The 22,140-nt window shown below is 50.9% G+C and overlaps 1 protein-coding gene across 1 annotated transcript in view; it reads right to left on the bottom strand.

The window, feature by feature from the left end:
- SIN3B (SIN3 transcription regulator family member B) overlaps positions 1-21,620 on the bottom strand; it is a 42,969-nt gene extending 21,349 nt beyond the window's left edge. The window contains exons 1-7 of the mRNA XM_063112043.1: positions 21,500-21,620; positions 21,160-21,266; positions 19,678-19,831; positions 13,469-13,669; positions 9,235-9,378; positions 1,840-1,962; positions 485-574 (exon numbers count right to left, since the gene is read on the bottom strand). Coding sequence (XP_062968113.1) covers positions 485-574; positions 1,840-1,962; positions 9,235-9,378; positions 13,469-13,669; positions 19,678-19,831; positions 21,160-21,266; positions 21,500-21,610 — 930 coding nt within the window. The 5' untranslated portion in view covers positions 21,611-21,620. The remainder of the gene's footprint in view (positions 1-484; positions 575-1,839; positions 1,963-9,234; positions 9,379-13,468; positions 13,670-19,677; positions 19,832-21,159; positions 21,267-21,499) is intronic.
- Positions 21,621-22,140: the final 520 nt, after the last annotated feature.

Below are 22,140 nucleotides of genomic sequence, written 5' to 3'. Positions count from 1 at the left end.
CCTCAGCCCCCAGGCCAGTTCAGATATTAGATGCACACACGAGTCGTCAACACAGCGTGCTCTAAAGGAACCAGCTGTGGGCCGTAAGCAAATGCCACCCCTGCAGCAATCCGCAGCTTGGGCTCTGACGACACGTGCATGCAGCCATCTCAACTGCTCTGCCAGAAAAATCTGCACAGCTAAGGGTGGCAGATGTGTGTGTCCTTGAACCCTGCTCGGACCCCACGCTCTGCCTTTCCAGCCTGCTCTGCTTCCTCCTGCCCGCCTACCACACCACACAACCACATGCTCTCTGCTCCATGATGGCCCACACCCCCTTCCGTGGTGACAGCTGGGGGCTAGCTTTTCCAGCTCCTTTCCCAGTAGCCCCATCCTGCAGCTCTGAGCTGAGCAGGGCCCACCTTAGTAGGGGCAGGCCCAGGGAGCATCATCCCAGCCAGCCGGTTGAGGCATCCCCAGGACAGAAGCCAAAGGCTCCCCTCACCTTGTCAAAGAAGGAGAACTCCTGCAGGGTGCCGTACTTCCCCACGGCTGCGATGGACAGGTCTTTGGTACCACGGAGTTTCATCTTCTTCTGCAGAGATAAATTCTGTGTGGTTAACGTTCTGGGTGTCCCATGGGTGGCCCCCCCCCATCCATATCAGTCACAGTCATAACGATGCTAACACTGAGCTCTCCTGATGGAACTGCCAATGAGATGACAGGCAGGAACCTCCCAGTCACCCAAGACCCCTAAGATGATGCCTCTGGGACAACTTGTACATTGGTGTGGTACTCCCTGTCCCCCATGTGAAGCGGGGGCATGTTTGTTTAGGGAGGTCCCCCAGCCTCTGTGACCTAGGGAGGGGTGAAGGCCACACAACCATCCCTGCCAATCTGGGATCTAAATCTCAGCAGTTTCGGGCTTTCGGTAACAGGCAAAACACCATAAAGTCAGAATGGCAAAGGGTGCACACCACCAGATACGATGACACCAGAAACCTTTCCCACTGCCGTTTTGTCCTGCAGGCCGAGACAGTGACAAGAAGGGGACAGGAAGGGGCCAGCACTGGGAGGACCCTGGAGGAGGCAGGTTTTAAATCTCTGTGAAGACATTAGCCTTTAAGCTGGACTCGGCCCTGAACTTGGCTATTACATCTGTGGCATGCAGGATGTTACTACACAGCCAAAACCACCTCCAGAGTACCTGAAGAACGGTGGGGACGTGTTGGGAGGACACAGGAGCCAGCCTAGAGGAGCCTACTGGCCACATCTGGGACAGTTTGGGCCTCAAGATGAACAATGACAGTGAGGGATTACAACCTGGAGTCACTGATATACGTAACAAAATAAACGGGGAGGAAGAGAGAGTTCTTCCTTATAGTAGAGAGCCAACTAGTAAGTGCACAAGGAATGACGGAATTAGAAAACCACCATCAAGGGTGATGAGCAGGACAGGGCCTGTATCTCTGCCCCTCTCAACCCTTAGTTGTGCAGTGACCGACCTGCCCAATTGTACATGACGGCCCTGCCCAAGAAAGGGTCCTGATGGGGAAAGGAACAGACTGAACAGTACAACCCATTTCTTCCAACCTCGGAAGGGGGTAACAGTCTTCCTCTTCCTCCTTCTCACAATGATCTTGTGAGACATGGAAGAGAAGTGAACGGCCACTGCAGAGGGGAGCCGACATTCCAAGGTCCCACTGCTGGTGCCTTCGAGACAGAACAGGGTTCAGCCTTGGCCCCTGCCCTGGGCCTGTTGCTCAGGCCTCTGCCCTTTGCTCCCTGGCCACCAACAGGGAAGGCCAGGCTGGTGGGTGTCCACACACATGGCTGTCGACACTCATGGCTGACAGTTACCTTGGCTGGCACAGACACAGGGCGGAGCAGCGAGGGCCGGGAGCGCTTTTTGCTGTGTTCCAGACTCTTCTCGTGCTCATTCTTCTGAACGCTGTTCATTTCGCACGGCCCATTGCCTGTGAACTGAGGACACAGACACAGTAGGTGGTTAGAGCTGGAGAAATGTGACCAGTCCATCAAGGCTGGTTCTTTGACGTGGGCCAGGGGCTCTGTCCATGTACAAGGTGACTCCAGTGAGATGTTCACATCTACTGGGGAAGAGACCCAGGTACCAAGATCATCGCGGACTTAACACTGTATAGCTGGGACATGGCTTGCATCAGGCCACAATGGATGAAGGAGGGAGAGTGAGGGGCCGGGGAGGCTTAGGAGGGAAGACACCTGAGTTGGATCTTTCATCGGGGTGTCTAACCACATGCATATCAGCGCCACAGAAATGCAAAGCATTTTGGGCAGAGGGATGGGCAGTATGCACAACTAGCAGCAAGAGGGAGCGGCTGATGTTCGCCAGGCCACTAGTGGGGGACCTTGGAGCCAGTCTTTGAATTCTTTTCTATGAGTGACAAATTACATCTTGGAGGTGACGTTATCACTTGCTTTGGGGGCTTGTAGCTGGCTCGGGGCCCACCTCCCAGGCTCTACGCCAGCCATCAACTAAGAGGCCAGGGATGCTCACCCCAAGCATGGTGTCTACAGGTTGCCGGCGATATTTGTGAAGAATGAAGAATGGTCTGGAACAATCTATCCAAGATTTGTATCTGTATGCATGTACCAGAAAGCCAGAGCAGGGAGGGGAAAGGCAGACAGACCACAGCTGTTCTGCAGCTCATGGGCAGGGCCGGAGAGGCTCTGCAGTGTTTGTGGAACCACCGCAATCATCCCTACCACATTCCCCATTCCCAAACCACCACAGGACCTGGACACAGAGACCCCACACAAAGGGCATGTTGTTAGCCCAAAGCGTGGGCAAGATGAACCAGCCCTGGTGCATCTGAACAAAACAGCCAGCTGCCATCAGATACGGTGAGCTGGCTCTGGTTAGCTGTGACAAACAGACATACCTGATACATGAAGCAAAAAAGAAAAAACAAAACCCCCAAAACCCCAAAAACCCAAAGGGCAGAAGAAACAGGATACCATTTGTTACAGTTTTTAAAGGATAAGCATTTGTTTGTACATGCAGAGGAAATTTCTGGAAAGATATACAAGATGCATGTAAGTGCTTATCTCTGAGAAGAATGCCTGAGAATGGAGTCAAAAGGGCAGATTTACTTTTCACATTTGATGCCCTCACTAATGCTTAGACGATTTTTACAATAATAATAATAAAGTACCACAGGCAAGACTTGTCCCTTGGGAAATTAAATCCATTTGGGGAATAATTATCTGAAGAGTCAAAGCTATTCTGAGAACCACGGGTGGAGAAATTGGCATCCACTTTACAATCTCCACTGGTATTTCTTTTTGTAGATCCCTCAATAGGTACAAACACTGACTCCTAAAAGAGGCAGCTGGGTGACAATATGACAAGCTCTGAGTGGGAACTGGGGACCTCAAGGGGAGACCAGCTGCTCGCCCAAGCTGGAGGGCAAAGTCAATATCACCAATCTTCCTCAACAGTTCGTGTGATTCTCATTTTTCAGTTAAATATCCCCATTTGTGAATGATTGAGCTAGAGGACCCCAAAGACCACATGGGCCCGGGGTTGTCAAATTAAGCATGCGGGGCCTATTTTTATTAAGTTTTATTGGCACACAGCCACTGCCATTCATTGACATGCAGTCCATGGCTGCTTTCCAGATACTAGGGAAAACACTGAGTCTTTGCAACAGAGACCAACTGTCCTGCAAAGCCTAAGTATTTACTATATGGCCCTTTACAGAAAAAGTTTGCCAACCCCTGATCTAGGCCAAAGAGTCAATTTTAATTAGAACAATGCCAAATTTCACTTTTGGTTTCTTTTTTCCTGTAGTTTCAATAGATGTCCAAAAATTAATATAAAGACTATGAAGGCCTACCTCACTCTATACACAGATTTTGTAGTGGTGTTAATTTTTTAAAAATTATAATCACCCAATATACACTAAAAAGCTTTTCTGAATTGATAACAAATGCCATTTAATGAAACTGCTAGCAGACTCTTTTCTAAGGGAATGCTTATTTTTCTAGGGTGAGCTTTGTCAAGGACCAACTTCGTAAATGCTGAGTTGTGTCCACCAGGGGGTGCTGCAGCCACAGCCATCTGAGGACAGGGGCTCCACTCAATGCCCCTCAAGAGGACCAGTCTTTACAGTGCCTGAAGAACTCCCACCAGGATGAAAACTCATGGGACTAAGGTCACTTTGCTGCAAAACTGCAAAGAATTTGGGTGAGTAGTGCACTCCTAGTTTTATCAGTCAGTGTCTGCTGTGCACAGCACCCCCAACGCTAGCAGATGGAGCTCCCCAACTGTTGTACTGACCCCAGAGAGGGGTCTCAGAACCAGCTTCATTAGCACGGTCATACTGGGGTGTTAGAGCCAAAGGCTGAGGGGTGACAAGGCAAGGCAGGAGCCTGGTGCACAATCTCATGCCCTTGCTCCAGGCACCACACCCACCACGTGTGTCGAGGCAGAACTGGGAGCATCAATCCAGGGCTCCCTGGGGTGTGGAGAAAGGGCACGCCCTGAGCCCCAAGCCTTGATCCCCTTGACCTCCTCCAGGGCAGCAAAAGCTGGCCCTGGATTCAGCCAGGCCTTCACTGAGGCCACGAGGCCAGAACGTCCCTACCTCTGGTGGCCACCCCCAATCACTCTGCACCATCAGTGATGGCTCGGGGAAGGCCAACCAGGGATACCACGTGCCCCCGCTTCCATGCAGGGATGGGGTGTTCAGGAGAGGAGCTGCCGACGCTGAGGTCAGAGCTGACATGTGGGACCTGGATCCAAGAGGATGAGACCCAAAGACAAGCCACCAAGTGTATGATGGGGGTAGACATGACTTGCTGGCATGGGTGACAGCACTCAGCTTGAGCTGCTAGGGGACTTGGAGGCCCAAAGCCTGCAACCCAGGGCTGTGCCAACACAAGAAGGGTGTGAAGTAGGAGGAGGTGGTGAGACTGCGTGGCCCCAGGGCCAACGGCAGGAGGGTCTCGGATGAGCAGGAAGGCAGGAGGGACACTGAAGTTTCAAAGAGAAAGGGGAGGATAAAATCGAGTAGAGATTCTGAACTTGAGAGAGATGCACAGGCAGACAAAAAGCCAGAAGCGAGAGAGGGGCCCTGAGGCACAGGCTCAGCTGAGAGGCCCTGTTTGGGCACCTTGAAGAGGTGAGCTCCCTATCACCAGAGGGATTCCAGACAAGGACTCTGATTGGCCCTCCATCACATACTCCCTGCAGTTCAGGCAGCAAGCTGGCTCTGGGGATACAAGGAGGAGGGGACGAGATGACCAGCCCCCCGAATTTAAGCTGCTTTGCCTGAACAACCGCAGCTGCCCTTTCTGGAGCGCTGAGCATGTGCCCGGTGCTGTGGGAAGCATCTGAAGGACAAACAGTTCGCAGAGTCCCCACATGAATAGGAGGCACCGTTGTTCCCATGGAAGAGAGAAGGAAGCCAGGCCCGGGAGGTGACAAGGCTGGCTCAAGCCGCCTGAAGCGCCAGGGCTGTGCCCCAGGCCCTCTAGGGCACCGAGGCTCCAGGCAGGAGGAAAGTTAGATTCCAGCTCCCAGCCTCAAGCACAGCTCCACGATGAGCACAGGATTCTCTGCCTTTGAGTTGCGAAGTGTTTCCTCATGGCATCCCTGCTCAAGGATGGTGCTCCATGTCCTAGAGATGGTTACACACAGGGACGAGCCCCAGCCCATTGCCCTAGACAGGCTGGAATAGACCTTGGGCCAGGACAAGGGAAGAAAGGAAGGGTTGGGGGAAGGCAGGGAGGGAAGGAAAACCCAGGAAAATGCACTGGAAATCTGCCAGAATCAACCAAGGGTCTTGACAACATCCAAACTTGGACACTTGTTACCACCTGAGCCCCTCCCTTCAAGGCCTGTTTCCCCCAGCCCCACCTGTCCCTTCACGTTGTCATTCAGAATGTAGTGGGTGGAGGGGGACTCTCATGTGATCACACCCCAGGTGGTCATCTGGACAAAGAGGAAGGAAAGAGGACACACTACACTCAACGAACTAGGAACAAAAGGGAGCTTCTTCAGCCTGATAAAGGTCGTTTATGACAAGCCCACAGCTCACATCAAGCGCAATGGTGAAACACTGAAAGCTTTTCCTCTACAATCAGGAACAAGACAAGGATGCCCATGCTCAATGCCGCTATTCAAGGGTCATACTGGAAGTCCTAGCCAGAGCAATTAGGCGAGACAAAGAAATAAAAGGCACCCACACTGGAAAGGGAAAAAGGAAAACGCTCTCTACCCACAACTGACATAATGTGATATGTAGAAAATCCTACAGAGTCCACAAAAACTATTAAAGCTGATAAACAAGACCAGCAAAGTTGCAAGACACAAAGATCAACACACAAAAATTAGTGGTGTTTCTATGCACTAACAACGAACAATCCAAATGAAATTAAGAAAACAGTTCTGTTTACCATAGCATCAAAAAGAATGAAATACTTAGGAATAAATTTAACCAAGGAAGTGCAAGACCTGTACGCTAAAAACTAACGAATGGTGCTGAAAGAAATTAAAGACGACATAAATAAACAGAGAGACGTTTCATGTTCATGGACTGGAAGACTTAAGATCGTTAAAATAGTAATATTCCAGGCCGACCCCGTGGTGCACTCGGGAGAGTGCGGCGCTGGGAGCGCGGCGACGCTCCCGCCGCGGATTCGGATCCTATATAGGAATGGCCAGTGCGCTCACTGGCTGAGTACTGGTCACGAAAAAGACAAAAAAAAAAAAAAGGGTAATATTCCCCCCAAGGAGATCTAAAGGTTCAACGCGAGTCCTATTGAATTACCAGAGGCTGTTTTTTGCAGAAATGGAAAAGCTGATCTTTAAATTCATATGGGAATGCGAGGGGCCCTGAATGCCCAAACAATCTCAAAAATGAACAGAGTTGGAGGACTTTAAACTTACTACAAAGCTACAGTAATCAAAACAGTGTTGCAATGGCATAAGGATAAACACAGAGACCAATGAATCACAACTGAGAATTCACAGATAAACCCATACGAGTATAGTTGATGGACTTTCAACAAGGGTGCCAAGACCATTCAATGGGGAAAGAAGAGTTTCTTCAACAAATGGTGCTAGACAACTGTATCTCCATATGCAAAAGAACGAAGTTATATCTGCCCTTCACACCATGTACAAAATTAACTCAAAATGGGTCAATAACCTAAATAAAACCAGAAAAGCTAAAACTATAAAACTGTTAGAAGAAAACATGAGGGAAAACCTTCGTGACTTTGATTTGGCAATGGTTTCTTAGATTTGACGCTAAAAGTATGAGCACCATAAGAAAAACAGAGAAACTGAACCTCATCAAAATTAAAAGCTTTTGTGCATCCGAGGACACTAACAAGAAAGTGAAAAGACAACCTGCAGAATGGAGGAGGACATCAGTAAATCACACATCTGATAAGGTCTAGTATCAGCATATATAAAGAATTCCTACAACTCAAAAAACAAACAAAAAAATAAATTAAAAGATTGGCAAAGGACTTAAATAGACATTTCTCCAAAGATATACAAACGGCCAATAAGCACATGAAAGGATGCTCAACATTATCAGTCACCAGGAAAATGCAGATCTAAACCACAGTGTGATATAACTTCACAAGACTACGACAACTATTAAAAAAAAAAGCAAAAAAACAACAAAAAACACAGAAAATAACTGTTGCAAGATGTGGACCAATTGGAACGGCAGTACATTGCTGAAGGAAATGTTAAATGGTACAGCTACTGTGGAAAACAGTTTTGAGGTTCTTCAAAAAGATAACCATAGAATGACCATATGACCCAGCAATTCCACTCCTCCTAGGTACCTACCAAAAAGAATTGAAAACAGGTGTTCAAACACAGTTCAATGACATGGGACATGTTCTGTGAGATCAGTAGTTAGGCGATTTTGTCCTTGTGTGAACACCGTGGAGTGTACTTACACAAACTTAGATGGCCATAGCCCATGACACATCTAGGCTATAAGGTACATGGTATGGCCTCTGTAACCTCAGGAGACACCTTCATACACACAGTCTGTCATCAAACAAAAAGTCATTAAGAAGCATATGACTGTCCTTGCACACGAATATTCCCGGCAGCACTATTCACAACAGCCAAAAGGCAGAAACAACCCAAATGCCTATGGATGGATGAATGGATAAACAAAATGTAGTATATACATACCCAGGAATATTATTTCATATTTCATAAAAAGGAATCACGCACTGACACATACTACATACAACATGGATGAACCTTGAAAACATGATACTGAGTGAAAGAAGCCAGACACAGGCCACAGAGTGTATGATTCCATTGATATGAAATGTCCAGAACAGGCAAATCCATAGAAATAGAAAGCAGATTGGTGGTTGTCATGGGCTGGAGGAGGGGAATAAGGAGTGACTGCTGATGGAGGTGGGGTTTCTTTTTGGGGTGATGAGAATGTTCTAGAACTAGCTAGTGATGAAGATTGTACATTATGAATGCACTAAACCCCACTGCATTGTTCACTTTAAAATGGTGAATTTTATATTATAAATTTCACCTCAATTTCTGAAAAAAGCTTTATGTGCATAATAAGAAAAAAAACAGAGGAGGAGAAGGAGAAGACAGCCCGGCAGGCTTCAGGCCATGGCTGGGGGTGAAAGTCTGATCGTGCAGTTGAGCCCCCAGCCTCCCTGCCCGAGGCCTCTTCTCACCCACCTCTGCTCTCTACCACCCAAGGTCCCTGCCAAGTCTAGGCCACCCCCACCCTGGTCTCCAGATGCAACCTGCTGGGAGCCCCAGACCAGAGTCACATCCAAGAGAGGGAGAGGTGGTGCATCCAACCCCTCCTGCACCTTCCCACAGGACCAGGGTTCCAGGCAGGTGGTGGCTCTGCGGTCCTGGCAGAGGCTCTGGAGGGCAGGCCCAGGAGGTAGAACACCAGGCCCCAGCACCTGGGTCTTATTGTCTCCATGGGGAGACGCTCTGATTCCCAAGCCATCCCTTGAGACTCAGGTACTGTCTGTATAGAGAAGCATTTCTGAGGATGTGTCACCAGCTTAACATGCACAAGCGATAAGGGGGACCCCCCTGAGTGTCTGCACACCCCCCTGTAGCTACTGGGGGAAACCCAGAGCATCCTGGAGGGTGGACGAGTCTGGCCCAGCCCTGGGGCTGAGCTGGCTGAGGCCGTGCCTCCTTGCTAAGGCTCCCAGGGTTGGGCCACAGCCCTCTGCACTTACCAGGGACCGCTTGGCTTCAGGCAGGAACTGTCCAAACTCGGAGAGCAGGTCCTCCTGGCCCCGGAAGAGGTTGGCAACCTCGGTGAACACCTCTTCTTCGGACATGCCTCGGAACGGCCGGCCTTTTGTGTTCAGCTGCTCCTTCTGTTGGTTTTCGGGAAAGAGAAGATGAGTGGTTAGCCAAGGAACAAGGCACCCGGCCTGTGATGTTCAGGCATCCCACCGTGGAGGAGACAGAGGGATGACTCACGAGGAAGAGAACCTGCTGGTGGAGTCAACAAGAGTCCTGGGTGCTGGCAACTGGATCCCACTGCAAGACACAGCCTGTGGCAGGAGTGTGGAAGGGACAAGGGGTGGGGTGTGTTGTGTCCACGAACTGAGAGAGTGGGGAGGTGCGAGGCTGGCTGAAATCAGGGGCAGGCCAGGAAAGTACGGGGTCAGAGGTGAACCGAAGGCCCTCCCAAGGGCAAGGCAGAGTGCAGAGGTGGCGTGGGGCCATGAAGGAGGAGGTGAAGAGCAGAGGGAGGAACTTCCAGGCCAAGGGACCCGTGGGCCACAGTCACCAAGACACAAGGTGTTGAAGGAAGACAGCCTGACATGGAGCTTACAGCAGTAAGAGGAAGACCAAGTGGACCCAGGTTGGAGGGCAGGAACTGGCCAGCAAAACTGAAGCTGGCCGATAGAAATAGGTCCCTGTCTACTGTACACCCGAGAATGTCACAGAGCAAGGAAGAGGCAGCAGCACCAGGGCCCTCCCAGAGCACAGGGCACAGCTGTTAATGTTCCCGCTCAAGGCTCCAAATGGAAAGAACCACCCTGCCCTGCCCGGCCGCTGCTCCGAGGGAAGGGAGGCACCTGTAGTACCTGTGCGGGAGGGAAGAAAAGAGAAACCAACCACCCCTCCTAAAAGTCACCCGATGCTTGCAGGCCAAATAAAAAATGAGCAGAGGCCACATGACTCAGAAGGTAAATACAGATGAAACAATGACCAAACTGACCAAAATTTAAAGGAATGCATGTGCGTGCATGCACATGGGTGGCGTGGCTGGCCAGTATGTGGATCTGAATCCTTGACCTTGGTGTCATCAGCACCACACTCTAATCAACTGAGCTAACTGGCCAGCCCAGGAACACAATTTCAAACAGCACAACAGCCGTCTCTCACTCATCAGATGGACACAGATGAAAAGGGCTGGTGATTTCTAACGAGGACATGGAACCGGGTGCTCTCAAACACAGAAGGCAGGAAGGAAAATGGGCGCCACCTTGCAGAGGGAAATTTGGTGACATCTATTTACATGTCATGAGCGTACACCCTCAACTTAGGAACACACCTTCTGGGCATTCATCCTGTGGAGACAGTTCTGCTGTAACACTTGTTTTGAACATGCAAATCTACTTGAACATGAGATGTGTTCTAGGAAACAATTTGAGCACAATGTGCTTTTTGTGCTTGCGTAATACGCACTAATTTATCCAGGAGAAACACTGGGTGAATCACAGAAAACTGCACCTGGCTGACCACGGCCATATGAAACCACGCCTGTACCCCCCGCCAACATCTATGGGTCCCCCCAGTGCCTGGCTGTGCTAGCAGCCACCCTGTGTCTGCCTGAGGTTACAATGTCCCATCCAATTTCAGATGACCTCCTCCCAGCCCTTCATGTATATCACAGGCTGCCACCTTCCAACAGCCAAGGCCACAAGGTAACCTCAGGTCTCTTCCAAGGTCAGTACCGTATTTGCTGTAGTGTTCATGTACTTCTTACCCACTTAACATGTGCACAACGGCGCTACCGTTTTGAGCAGGTACCTGTTCTTTCTTAGGTGCCACTGAGGAAGTCCTTGAGCATTGTGCCCAGACCCTGTTTTCCCATGAGCCCTGTGGTCTGACTGTGCTGTTCTGTGGAGAACAGAGTCCTTCACAGGAACACCCAAGTCGGGTCAGGGCAGGACTGACTGTGCTCCTCCGAGCACACATGGGACATGTACAAAATTTTACAATGGGTAACAGACGCCCAGGGGTGATCTGAGGCAGGCACTGTGCGTGAATTAACTACCTCCATTAACTTCATTTAGGCCAGGGGCCGGTGGGCACTGCAAGCATTATGGCCATTTTGCAGATAAGAACCCCAAAGTTCAGGGAGGTGAAGGCAAGGAACTCAGGTCTGAAGGGAGGCCCCACGGAAATCGAAAATAGTAACCCGCAACCAAATTTACCCCAGAGCTGCTTGGTCAGTGTCTTTTAAAAATCTGAACCAACAATTTAAAATGAGGATAATTCACATAAAAATTCAAGAAACAGCCTCACGTTGGAGTCACCAGGAGTCTTGTTTAGAATGAGGGGGCCAGGCAGAACCTGATAGATTGCAGCCCTGGGGGAAGGCCCAAGTATCTGCATTTCCAACCAACTACAGTGTTTGGGTTGGGGGACACTGCGTCATCCATTCCCCCACCCCCTGTGCTCTCTGAGTAAGTCCCTGACAGCCCATTGCTGCAATTTCGGGTAAATGAGCCTCTAACTTCTTTGCCTCCCCCTTCCCCTTCAACAGAAGAGACACTGCACAGCCTGCTCTCTGAGGATCCTTGTAGCCTGACCATGTGACACCCTGTGAAGCCTGGAAGGGAGCTGTACACCCCACCATCACAAGCAGCATCGCTCCCCACAGATCACATGCTCACAGCTGCCACCCATGACTGCTCATCTGTGGGAAGCAGGAATTCTGAAGGCTGTACCAGCACCTTGCAGATGGATGCTGAGACTGCACGTCACCCATGACAAGGATGGCAAACATCTGGTCCATCAAAATGGCCTCACTGAGTTCACAGGAAGCAAAATGGCCTCACTGAGTTCATAGGAAGCAAATGCCATCGATCCGATCTCAAACATTTCCGATAAAAGAATCTCACTTCTTTACTTGACATATAAAAGTTGTGTAGACTTCATTTATAAAAGTAGGTTCTGTTGCTTAAAAAAATAAGCATCAAGAACTCCATGTGGGGGTGAGGATGATGTCTGAGTCCTGCACACGACATAGGTGTCCCTTGCCATTGGCCCACCTGTGTTTCCCAAGTCCCCTGCAGAAGCCCTGGCGCTGTCTGCTCTGCCCCTGGACCTTTGCACAGGCATTCCTGGCACCAAGTCCACCCTTCTTCTGTGCCTGTCTGCCTAATGGCTCTGCCTGATTTGTCAGGATTCATCCTGACCACCCCCTCCCTAAGCCCAGATGGGGTTGGCAACCATGAACCCTGCCTCACCTCTCCCATGCACATCCCCTCTTTTCCACCCCAGTCTGTCTCTAAGTTTCTTCCACCACTGGACTGAACTCTCAAGCAGTGATAACCATTCCCCTTTGTCACCCCAGTTCCTGGTGCTGAACCCAGTTGTAATCAGCAGAAATAAAGTGCTTGTAGTTGTACTGCCTAAGAGATAACGAAGTCTCCTTGTGAAAAGCAGACTGTCTTCTTAGGTTCTTTTTGAATTCCCCTCATGTGCGCATCCTGGGTGCAGAGGTGCGTCAAGGAACAAAATAAAAACAAAACTAAATGGACCTCCAACAAGCACCTATACATCCACGTTCACAGCAGCATTATGCACAACAGCCAAAAGCTGGAAGCAATCTAAGTGTCAGCTGATGGATTAATGGATAAAAAAGATGTGGTAGATCCATATGACGGATTATTATTCAGCCCAAAAAAGTAGTTAGTCCTGACACATGCTGCAACATGGATGAACCTCGAGGACATCATGCTCAGTGAAATAAACCAGACACAGAAAGACAAATATTTGTGATTCCACTTATAGGAGGTGCCTAGAATAGGCAAATTCATTGAGACAGAAAACAGAATGGTGTTTGCCAGGGGCTACAGCGAGGAGGGAAATAGGGAGCGAGTGTTTAATGGGGGGACTTTCAGTTTGAGAAGGTGAGTTAGTTCTGGAGATGGACGATGATGACGGTTGCACAGCAGTGTGGAAGCACTTAATGCATTCTGAATTAATGCCACTGAATTGTGCACTTAAAAATGGCTAAAATGGTAAGTTTTATGTTATATATATTTTACCACATTAAACAGAAAAACTAATGCCAAAAAAAAAAAAAAAAAAAAACCCCCAAAGCCCACTAATCAAAATGTCATGAACTCAGACAAGAAAACCTGAACACCTCCAGTGCACCTGATGGTGGAGGAAAATGCCAGAAAAACCCACAAACAAGTCAGACTTGAGGCCCCTTACCTGGTAAGTGTGCAGTATCTCTAGGAACGACCTGTAGATTTCTGGGTGGTCTAGAAAGCGGGTCTTAATCTTATTCACGTAGCTGATGGCGTTGTTGAATTCCACGGAATCTGACTCCAAGGGCACCTGGGGTTTGTCCTCCTTATACGGCATCTGTTGCTTGAAGTCCTCTGCACAGTCACCGTGGTTGTGTGAATTCTCCTGACAACGACAGACAGTGAGTTACCGCAGGACCAACATGGGGACAGACTGTGAAAAATGCCAGGTCCAGCCGCTGTCTGCATGAGAGCAGACAAAACCCAGCAGACAGCCAAGTTTTTTTTAATGAGATGCAGAGAAAGGTCACTTCAGGGGGCCTGGAGGGATACAAGTGGGCCGGGCACACAGAACGTGCAGACGGCTCGTGCCTTGGTGCCTGAGTGTCTGCGCACCCCTGAGGGCACTCCTGGGCGAGTCTCACCTGCTCACCTCCGCCCGACCCTTCTGAATCTCTTCAAACAACAGGCAAGTTTAAGGAGCACTTTACATTTGGAGAAATTAGTATTTGGGAGAAATTTACAAAAAGTGATGTTTAAACATTTTTAGAGCCAAGTTTTGGGCTGTGTATGAAAGACGGCTTCCCACACCTTCTGTGGCCCCATTTCAGCAAGATTGTTTTCAGGTGCAAAACCACCTGCTGTCAGCAGCAATGGGAAAGTCAGGACGTAGATAATGGGGACCCAGGTGCCAGGGAGGGACATGAGACTTTGGGTGCTAAGCCCTGGCCAATTGGAGAAGGGACATCAGTCACTTGAAAGAGATGGGCCCTGACCACCCATCAAGCATTGCCCTCTATTTGAGTACTTTCCTGTAAATACAAATAAAAATAGAAAACAAATGTCTCTCGCCCACGCTACAGAATCCTAACTCGTGGTGGGACAGGACCACCCCCTGAAGGTGATGTTATGTTTTTAACCTGGAATTATCCCACACAGACCCAGGCACACAGGGGCTGGTTCTCCAGCAGCTCGGGATCCCTCCAGCTCGGCTCGAGGTCTTTGCTGGGACACCACATCCTCGGCGAGTCTTCCAGAACCATCTTGCATCAAAGTAAAACAACTCTGTCTCCCAGCACCCGAGTCCCTTTCTTGTTCTAGCTTTCTCCACGGCACGTATTACTGCCCTACGTGTGACAAATTTTACTTATTTCATGGTCTGTCCACCCTGACCAGATGGCAAATGGCCTGAACATCATGTTGTTCAGGGCTGTATCCCCAGCACCTGGGACAGTCCTTGGACCACAGTGGGCCTCATCTGCTGTCGGGGATGATCGGGTGAACAGATGAAGGGACAGACAGACCTGCCCACTGTTTCCATTGCCTGACAATGCACCTCGCACCAGTCTCTGGCCTGAAGAATCCACCGGGGCAGGCCAAGCCAGGAGCACTGCTGCCCCCTGCTGCTGAACTGTCATCACACACTGTCACCTGGATGGGTGTGTTAGCCAGGCTGCCATAACAAACTACCACAGACTGGGTGGCTTCAACAACAGAAATTAATACTTCTTACAGTTCTGGAGGCTGGGAGTCTGAGGTCAAGTTGCCACAGGCTTGGCTCCCACCAAGGCCTCTCTCCTGGGCTTGCAGGTGACGACCCCTCACTGCATCCCCACAGAGACTTTCCTCTGAGCGTGCCTGTCCTCATCCTTTCTCATAAGGACACAGTCAGACTGGATTAGGGCCCACCCTAATGGCCTCGTTTTACCATAATTACCACTTTAAAGGCCCCATCTCCAAATACAGTCACATTCTGAGGTCCTGGGGGTACAGGGCTTCAACATATGGACTGGGGGCACAGTTCAGCATGGAACAGTGGGCACAGAAACAACTCTAGAAAGTCTAAGCTGAGGAGAGCAGAGACGCAAGGTCTGGAGCGGCCACTACTCTTGACGCCACTGCTCCTTGGCAGTGGGATTCACCGTAAGGCTCTCTGGGGGCGCCCTTGGCGATCTCTCTTTTCAAGCTGATGGAGGTCTGCACTCGTGCTTGTTCGTGGCACACAGTCTTGGTGGTGGAAGGAGCTGGAAGGAACCAGGCGGGGTGGGGGGAAGCAGACTTGGGGCCAAGGCGTGCCTCAGAGGAGACTGTGAGCTCACCTGAGTCCCCCGCCACTGCAGGGTGGCATTCTGAAGCTTCCCATATCTCGGCAGGTCCCCTGAAGTGAGCCACTGTGATGAGATGGAGGGCCACCCCCTAGAGCAACGCTCAGCACAAACTGTGAAATAGCCTGGCAGCCCCTCAGCAGGTTCAACACAGAACTCTCACGTAAGCCAGCGATCCCACTCCCAAGCATCAACCCCGAACCGAAAACAGGTGTGCACACAAACCCTTGGACATATGTGTCTGCAGAAGCACTATTCCCAGTAGCCAGAAGGTGGAAACGACCCAAACGTCCATCAACAGATGAATGGATAAACAGTGCGCCCATCCATACAGTGGGGTATCACTCACCCATCACAAGGAATGAAGCTCTGACTCACGCTACCACGTGGACAAACCCTGAACACATTACACTAAGGGAAACAAGCCAGACACAAAAGGTCACGTAGTGCGCGATTCCATTCACATGAAATGTCCAGAGAGGCAAATCCATGGAGATAGACAGCAGACTAGTGGTGGTCAGGGGCTGGGGGAGGGGAGAATTAGGAGGTAGAGTGTTTTGGGGTGATGGAAGTGTTCTGGAATTGGTGGTGACAGATGCACAATATTGTGAATATACCAAAAATCACTGAATAGTACATTTTAAAATGGTCATGATGATGTACTTTATGTTAAGTGAATATCATCACAATTAAAAAAAAAAAAAAATGAATGCAATCCTTGGAAAATGTGAAAACCACCAGCCACACAAAGCCAAGCTAGTTTGGGCCACAGGCCACAGTAAGCGGACCCTGCTCTAAACCTTCTGGAACAAGCCCAGTCTTTTCTTTCTCTGCCTGCACTCCCTCTCTCCGCCCTGGGTGGCCTTGTCTGGGCACAGTTAGCAATGCCTCCTACACACTGGTGAGCCGTCCTGCACGGCCGATGCCTCCACCCACGCAGATGTCTCCAGTGGGTGACAACACAGAGCAGCCCCCACTGCCTTGCTCACCTCAGCAGGGGCTGCCACCTTTACCAGACAATCAGGCATCCCAGGACCACCCCAGACTTCTCACCCTGACACCCCACCCCTGGCCCCCATCACTGCACAGGCACCCCAAGAGCTGAGATTCTGAATAAACCCCAGGGCCTGACTCACAGCAAGTGGCCGCTGACTGCTCTGTGAGTCAGTAAGACACAAGCATTAGAACTCACCTGTCAGGAGCCAAGAATCGAAGGTGGGCCTCCCTCTGAATGCAAAGGGGCCACTTATATCATAAGATGCACCATGAAGGTCCCTCTCTCTCTGTCCAAGCCGGCTGCTGCCTCCAAAGGCAGGGTCTGCCCTGAGAGGGACCTAGGGACCGAGTCATCACTTTCCCACCACCCTCCAGTTCCTGTTCCTCCCCCGCATGCTGCTCCCCTGGCACCATCCTGGCACATGGATACAGTCCTGGACAAGAGGGACGAGTCCTCACCTTAAGGACTCACTGTCTACGAGGGAGGACAAACCAACACAAAACAATGGAATCTCAACTTCCATTCCTGGCTTTGTTATTTTGAAATCTATAACCAAGAGTGGTGTGAGAATGACATTGGGGTGGACTTGGCGGGGAGGGGGGTGTCTCTGTGGAGGTGACCAAATCCGAAACGCCACTGACTTGGGAGGCCAAGGCCCCAGCAGGAGCACGTTCCTTCTTCCAAGTGCCCCAAGCCTTGCTGGTTACACATCACGGAGTGTCTGTATTCCCCTTTAGACTTGTGTTCTCAACTGGGGTGATTCTGCCCCCAGAGGACATGTGGCATCTTTGGGAGATGTTTTAGGTTGTCACACTGGGGGAAGGGTGCTCCTGGCATCTGGTGGGTGGTGGCCAGGGACGCTGTTCAGCACCCTGCAATGCCCAGGACAGCCCCTCACCAGAATGACCCAGCCCTGCCTGGCAATAGTGCTGAGGTTGAGAAACCCCACACAAAAGGAACCCCAGAGGCTAAGAATCTCTTATTTATCTTCCTGGGCACCTGAGAACCACTTTTTCCTTGTGTGGAGTTGGCAGCTTGGTGACAAAATAAAAAATGAAAAAAAAAAAAAATCCAACAACAAAGCTGTACAACAAAGCTATACTTCAAAGCCTTGAAGCTAGAAAATCCAATAAGAACCCCCACCAAGGCATTTGCGTGTGGGGAGCCTTGTAAGGTTTTCAGGCTGTGACGGCCTCTCAGAGGACTCCAGGAAGCTGAAAGGACACCTTGCATGTGCCTGTCGTGAAGCCACACAAGGAACAGCCTGGACTGTGGAGAAGTGGGACTGGAAACCTGACAGGTCTGTCTGTACCGGAAACTGAGTGGGCTTAAGGGAGCCCTGCAGGGAGCCCACCTTCCAGCTGAGCAAAGAGAGCCCAGATGTGCTGCTTCCAGGCTGCAGCCAGAGCACAAAGCCCTGTGCAGCAGCTATTCAGCGACAGTCCTTGCAAGCCTTTCTGCAAGCCAGTGGACCTTCCTCGTCCCCTGAGCCACCTGGGAGGAGGGGAGATGGAATTGCCCCTGGTCTTGCTAATGTGTGGGGACCAGAAGGGGCTCCCAGCTGTGTAAGGGAAGAGCAGCTCTGAGTCCAACCACAGTGCAGTTCCTGTCAAAGCCAAGTGACTCCCATGGTTGGGGATTGCTGAAGGCAATTTCCACACCCAGAGGGCACAATTTAGGTCTTCGGACTCCTGTTCCTTCTTAGCAAGGCTGGGAAGGACGCGGGCATTCATGAAGCACTCACACAGCATGCAGACTCTACAGAGCACTCTCCAGGATGTCGCTGCAGCAAATGAGCTTGGTTTCTCAACCCAGCCAGGACTGTCCCAGAGATTAATCTCGCCAAGGCTTTTAGGGTCTGGCGGCCCAAGGCCTACATCCGGATCCTGGGGCTCCACTGGCAAACGGGAAATGGAACCTCGTGGGAATTCAGTGGCCACTGGCTTCCAAGTTCCCTTCTGAAACTGATGCACTCCTCTGCTTTAATGAGACAAGGTGGTGGTGGTGGAACTTGCCTTGCAGAGGAGAGGCAGAATTTCCATGCCAGCCACCCCAGGGTGGGGGGGACCGGTCACTGCCACATTACCTCTCATTGTTCTCTTTCCAAATCCCAATTCCCTAATTGATCCAACACTCCGCAATCTCCTCCATGGCAGGAGACGCCTACCAAATACTTCCAGCAGATTCTATACTCCCTGCTAAAATTCTCAGGGAAAGGACCACAGGAGGTTGGGAGAGCTGGTTCACTTACACCAGTGCTCTGCAACAGGGTTGACTCTGTCCCCAGGAGACGCTTAATGTCTGGAGACATTTTTGGCTGTCATGACTGGGTGACAATCTGGTGGGCGGAGGCCAGAGATGTTGCTAAACATCCCACAACACACTGGACAGCGCCCCCCAAGCAAAGAATTATGCCCTAACTAGCCACCCTGCCGAGATGGAGATTAAGATGGTTATAAAAGTGAAGCTGAAACAGGCTTCCCTTTTCTGAGGGTCAGATGAGCTCACACAAGAAGGGACTGCAGAGACAGAGGAAACAGCATCTGTCACCCAGAAAGAAGGAACCACAGCCACAAGCCTGCGCTAAGCCAATGACCCTACCAGCAATTAAGTGAAGCCCAGCAACAATAAAAATAGTTCTTTGCACATGCATTTCAGCCACCTTATTTCACTGGTGGCACCAAGAGCGATCCGATGCAGACGAGCACAAGCCCAGTACAAGGGTAAGCCTGCCTGGGACACTCACTATGAAGGCCTCGAGCCCAGACCTCTGCACCTGTTATGCGGTTGCTTGGATTCAACATATAACTGTGTTAGAAGGATTGCCTCCCTGACATCCACTCTTTTTTAGGTCTTCCAAACAGATCAATTTGGGCTGCAAACGCTGCCTGTGTAGGTGTTTCAATCTATTTTGATTTGTGCTAGAAGCGATTAGCATGTCTAGGAAAAGAACGGACCTTATACAGCTTTCTGGCAATGCCATAAACGAGACATGCTGCCCAACCTGAGCACCTGGGTAGCAGGGTTTGCTGTGTTAAGGCCAAGAGCACCCAAACCACTGCAGCAGCATACCTGGTTCATCAGAGGAGACTGTATGTTTAACTTGCCGTTCTTTGGAATGTCAATTCTGTATCCAAGGGGAAGGAAAGCATTGAATCCAACAATAAGGTCAGGGTGTTCGTGGAAGAGCTGAGAGACACGTCTGATGACTCCAGGAGTATCGATGCTGGAAGACAGAACACAAGTGAGCAAAAGGGTCTTGAAGAGCAAATTAAAAGTGAAATCTACTCCCACCTCCCTTGGTATGGCCACATAACAGGCTTCTCAGCTGACAACAAAGCAACTTAAAACGTGACTGGCGTGATATCTGCTGACAATGATCTACTTCCAGAGCGGCTAGGCCTGGGCTCCCGGTGCCATCCTGGTGAGAATGACAGAATATTTACACAGCACAGCTACCCAAACACTCCAAGCACATGCACCGGGTTCTGAAAAATGTCAGGAGAGCTGACTGCAAGTGCTAGACTCCAAAAAATGGCAAGAGGCTAAAGCCCTCCAAGCAATGTGATAAATTCTCTTACTTTGTATGAATTAGGGATGACTGGGACACAGGTTTTGATCTGAGCAACTGACTACAGCGCATAAATACCAGGGGCCCTGGAAGTATGGTAAACACATAAGAACGTGAGGGGAGAGATGGGATCTTCCTCCTGGTTGCAGTCAACAGTGCAGGCCTTAGTACCACACTCCTGGAAGGAATCAGGCCAGCCCCACCATGGTTCCTAAGAGGGGACAGCAGCATGGTAGGGGTGTGAACTGCAAGAATCGAAGTCTGAGGGTCTCAGTTCTAGACCCACCGCTGCCACTGAGGTGGGTCTCAACAAGTACCTTACCCACTCTGAGCCTCCTGTAAAACAAGAGCATGACCCTGAGGTTTCTCATCTATCCCCAACCCTCCTGATTCTGTGCTTACAAAAACAGCTCATATATTTTAAACGCTTTCCACGTGCCAGGTCCCTTACTAAGTGTTTATGCACCTTACTTCCAAGCAGGCCTGGAACTAATAAGGAGCCAAATGAGGCACCTTGGGGACAAAATTTAAGGGGAGAGGGGGGCAAAATTTAAGGGGGAGGGGACGGTGCTAAAAAACTCAATCATCAAGACAAACAACATGTTTACACAGTGCTTAAGAAAAATACCAAAATCAATCCCCCCCAACCTTTCATGAACAAAACTTACTTAAAAATCAACATCTGAAATAAAGACAGGATCCTACTCTGCGTGTACCCGACTCTACCCCTTATCCCTGCCCTCCTTCCAGGAATCCCCAGGACAGCTCCACAAGTTTGGGTACTATCATTTCCATTTTTTTTTTAGGAGGAGCTGAGGTTCCCAGAGGTTCGACAACCTGTGCAAGGTCACCCAGCTGGGGGGCGGAGGGGAAGCAGGTGGAATGCGGGGCACGGAAATAGGTGGAATGGGGGGGGGTCTCACTCCGCTCCACCCGACTCCGGCCCAGGGGGTCCCCGGGGATAGGTAGGGCCCCGCGGGTACCTCTGGCTTTTGAACTCCTTCATGATCTCCAGGAAGCCGTTGTAGGTAGCGGGGTCGCTGCCGAAGCGGATCTTCACCTGGTCCAGGTAAGTGAGGGCATCCTCCACCTACGGGGGGAGGGCGGGTCCCAGTGGGCCGGGGTCGCGGGAAGAGGGGGCGGGGGGCTGGGCCCCTGGGGGGGACAGGGACGAGCCGGTCCCTCGAGGGGACAAATGAGGGGATAGGGGGTCCCGGGGCCGCGCAGAGCGGAGGCCGAGGCGGGGCCGGGCGGGGCCGGCGTAAGGGGCGCCGGCCTGTGGGGGCCTGAGGACGGGGTCCCCGAAGGAAGGGCGCCACTCACGTGCACTGGCAGCTTCTCGTGGCCCGCGGAGCCCGAGCGACCCCAGCGGGCGCCGCTCAGCCCCCGGCCTGCGGGGCCGCCCCCACTGCTGCCGCCACCAGTGTGCGCCATGTTGGAAGTGGGAGCCGCGGCCCGCCCCGCCCCCGCCCGAGGGCCGGCCGCGCAGGCGCAGGCTCCGCCCTCGGGGGCGGGGCCTGGTGACGTAGCCAGGAGAGGGCGAGGCTCCCGGAGAGGCTCAGGCCTGAAATTGTTACCACATCTAGTGAGGTGTGTGGCGTGGCGTGTGCAGACTGAAAGCTTCCGCCTGCTGCAAGCTCAGAGTGGTTCTTTTTTTTTTTTTTTTTTTTTTTTTTTTTTTGTCGTGTTTTCATGACCGGCACTCAGCCAGTGAGTGCACTGGTCATTCCTATATAGGATCCGAACCCGCGGCGGGAGCGTCGCCGCGCTCCCAGCGCAGCACTCTACCGAGTGCGCCACCGCTCGGCCCTCAGAGTGGTTCTTACGTGTTTATCTAGTTGGGGAAAAATCTAAAGAAGAATATTTCTTGATATGTGAACATTCTGTGAAATTCACATTGCAGTGTCTCTCAATAAAGTTTTGTTAGCACACAGGAGTTTACTGGTGCATTTAGCATCTCTGGG

The sequence above is a fragment of the Cynocephalus volans genome, chromosome 10, assembly GCF_027409185.1.
Source record: "Cynocephalus volans isolate mCynVol1 chromosome 10, mCynVol1.pri, whole genome shotgun sequence".
NCBI lineage: Eukaryota > Metazoa > Chordata > Mammalia > Dermoptera > Cynocephalidae > Cynocephalus > Cynocephalus volans.
This window is presented reverse-complemented; position numbering and strand designations above follow the sequence as displayed.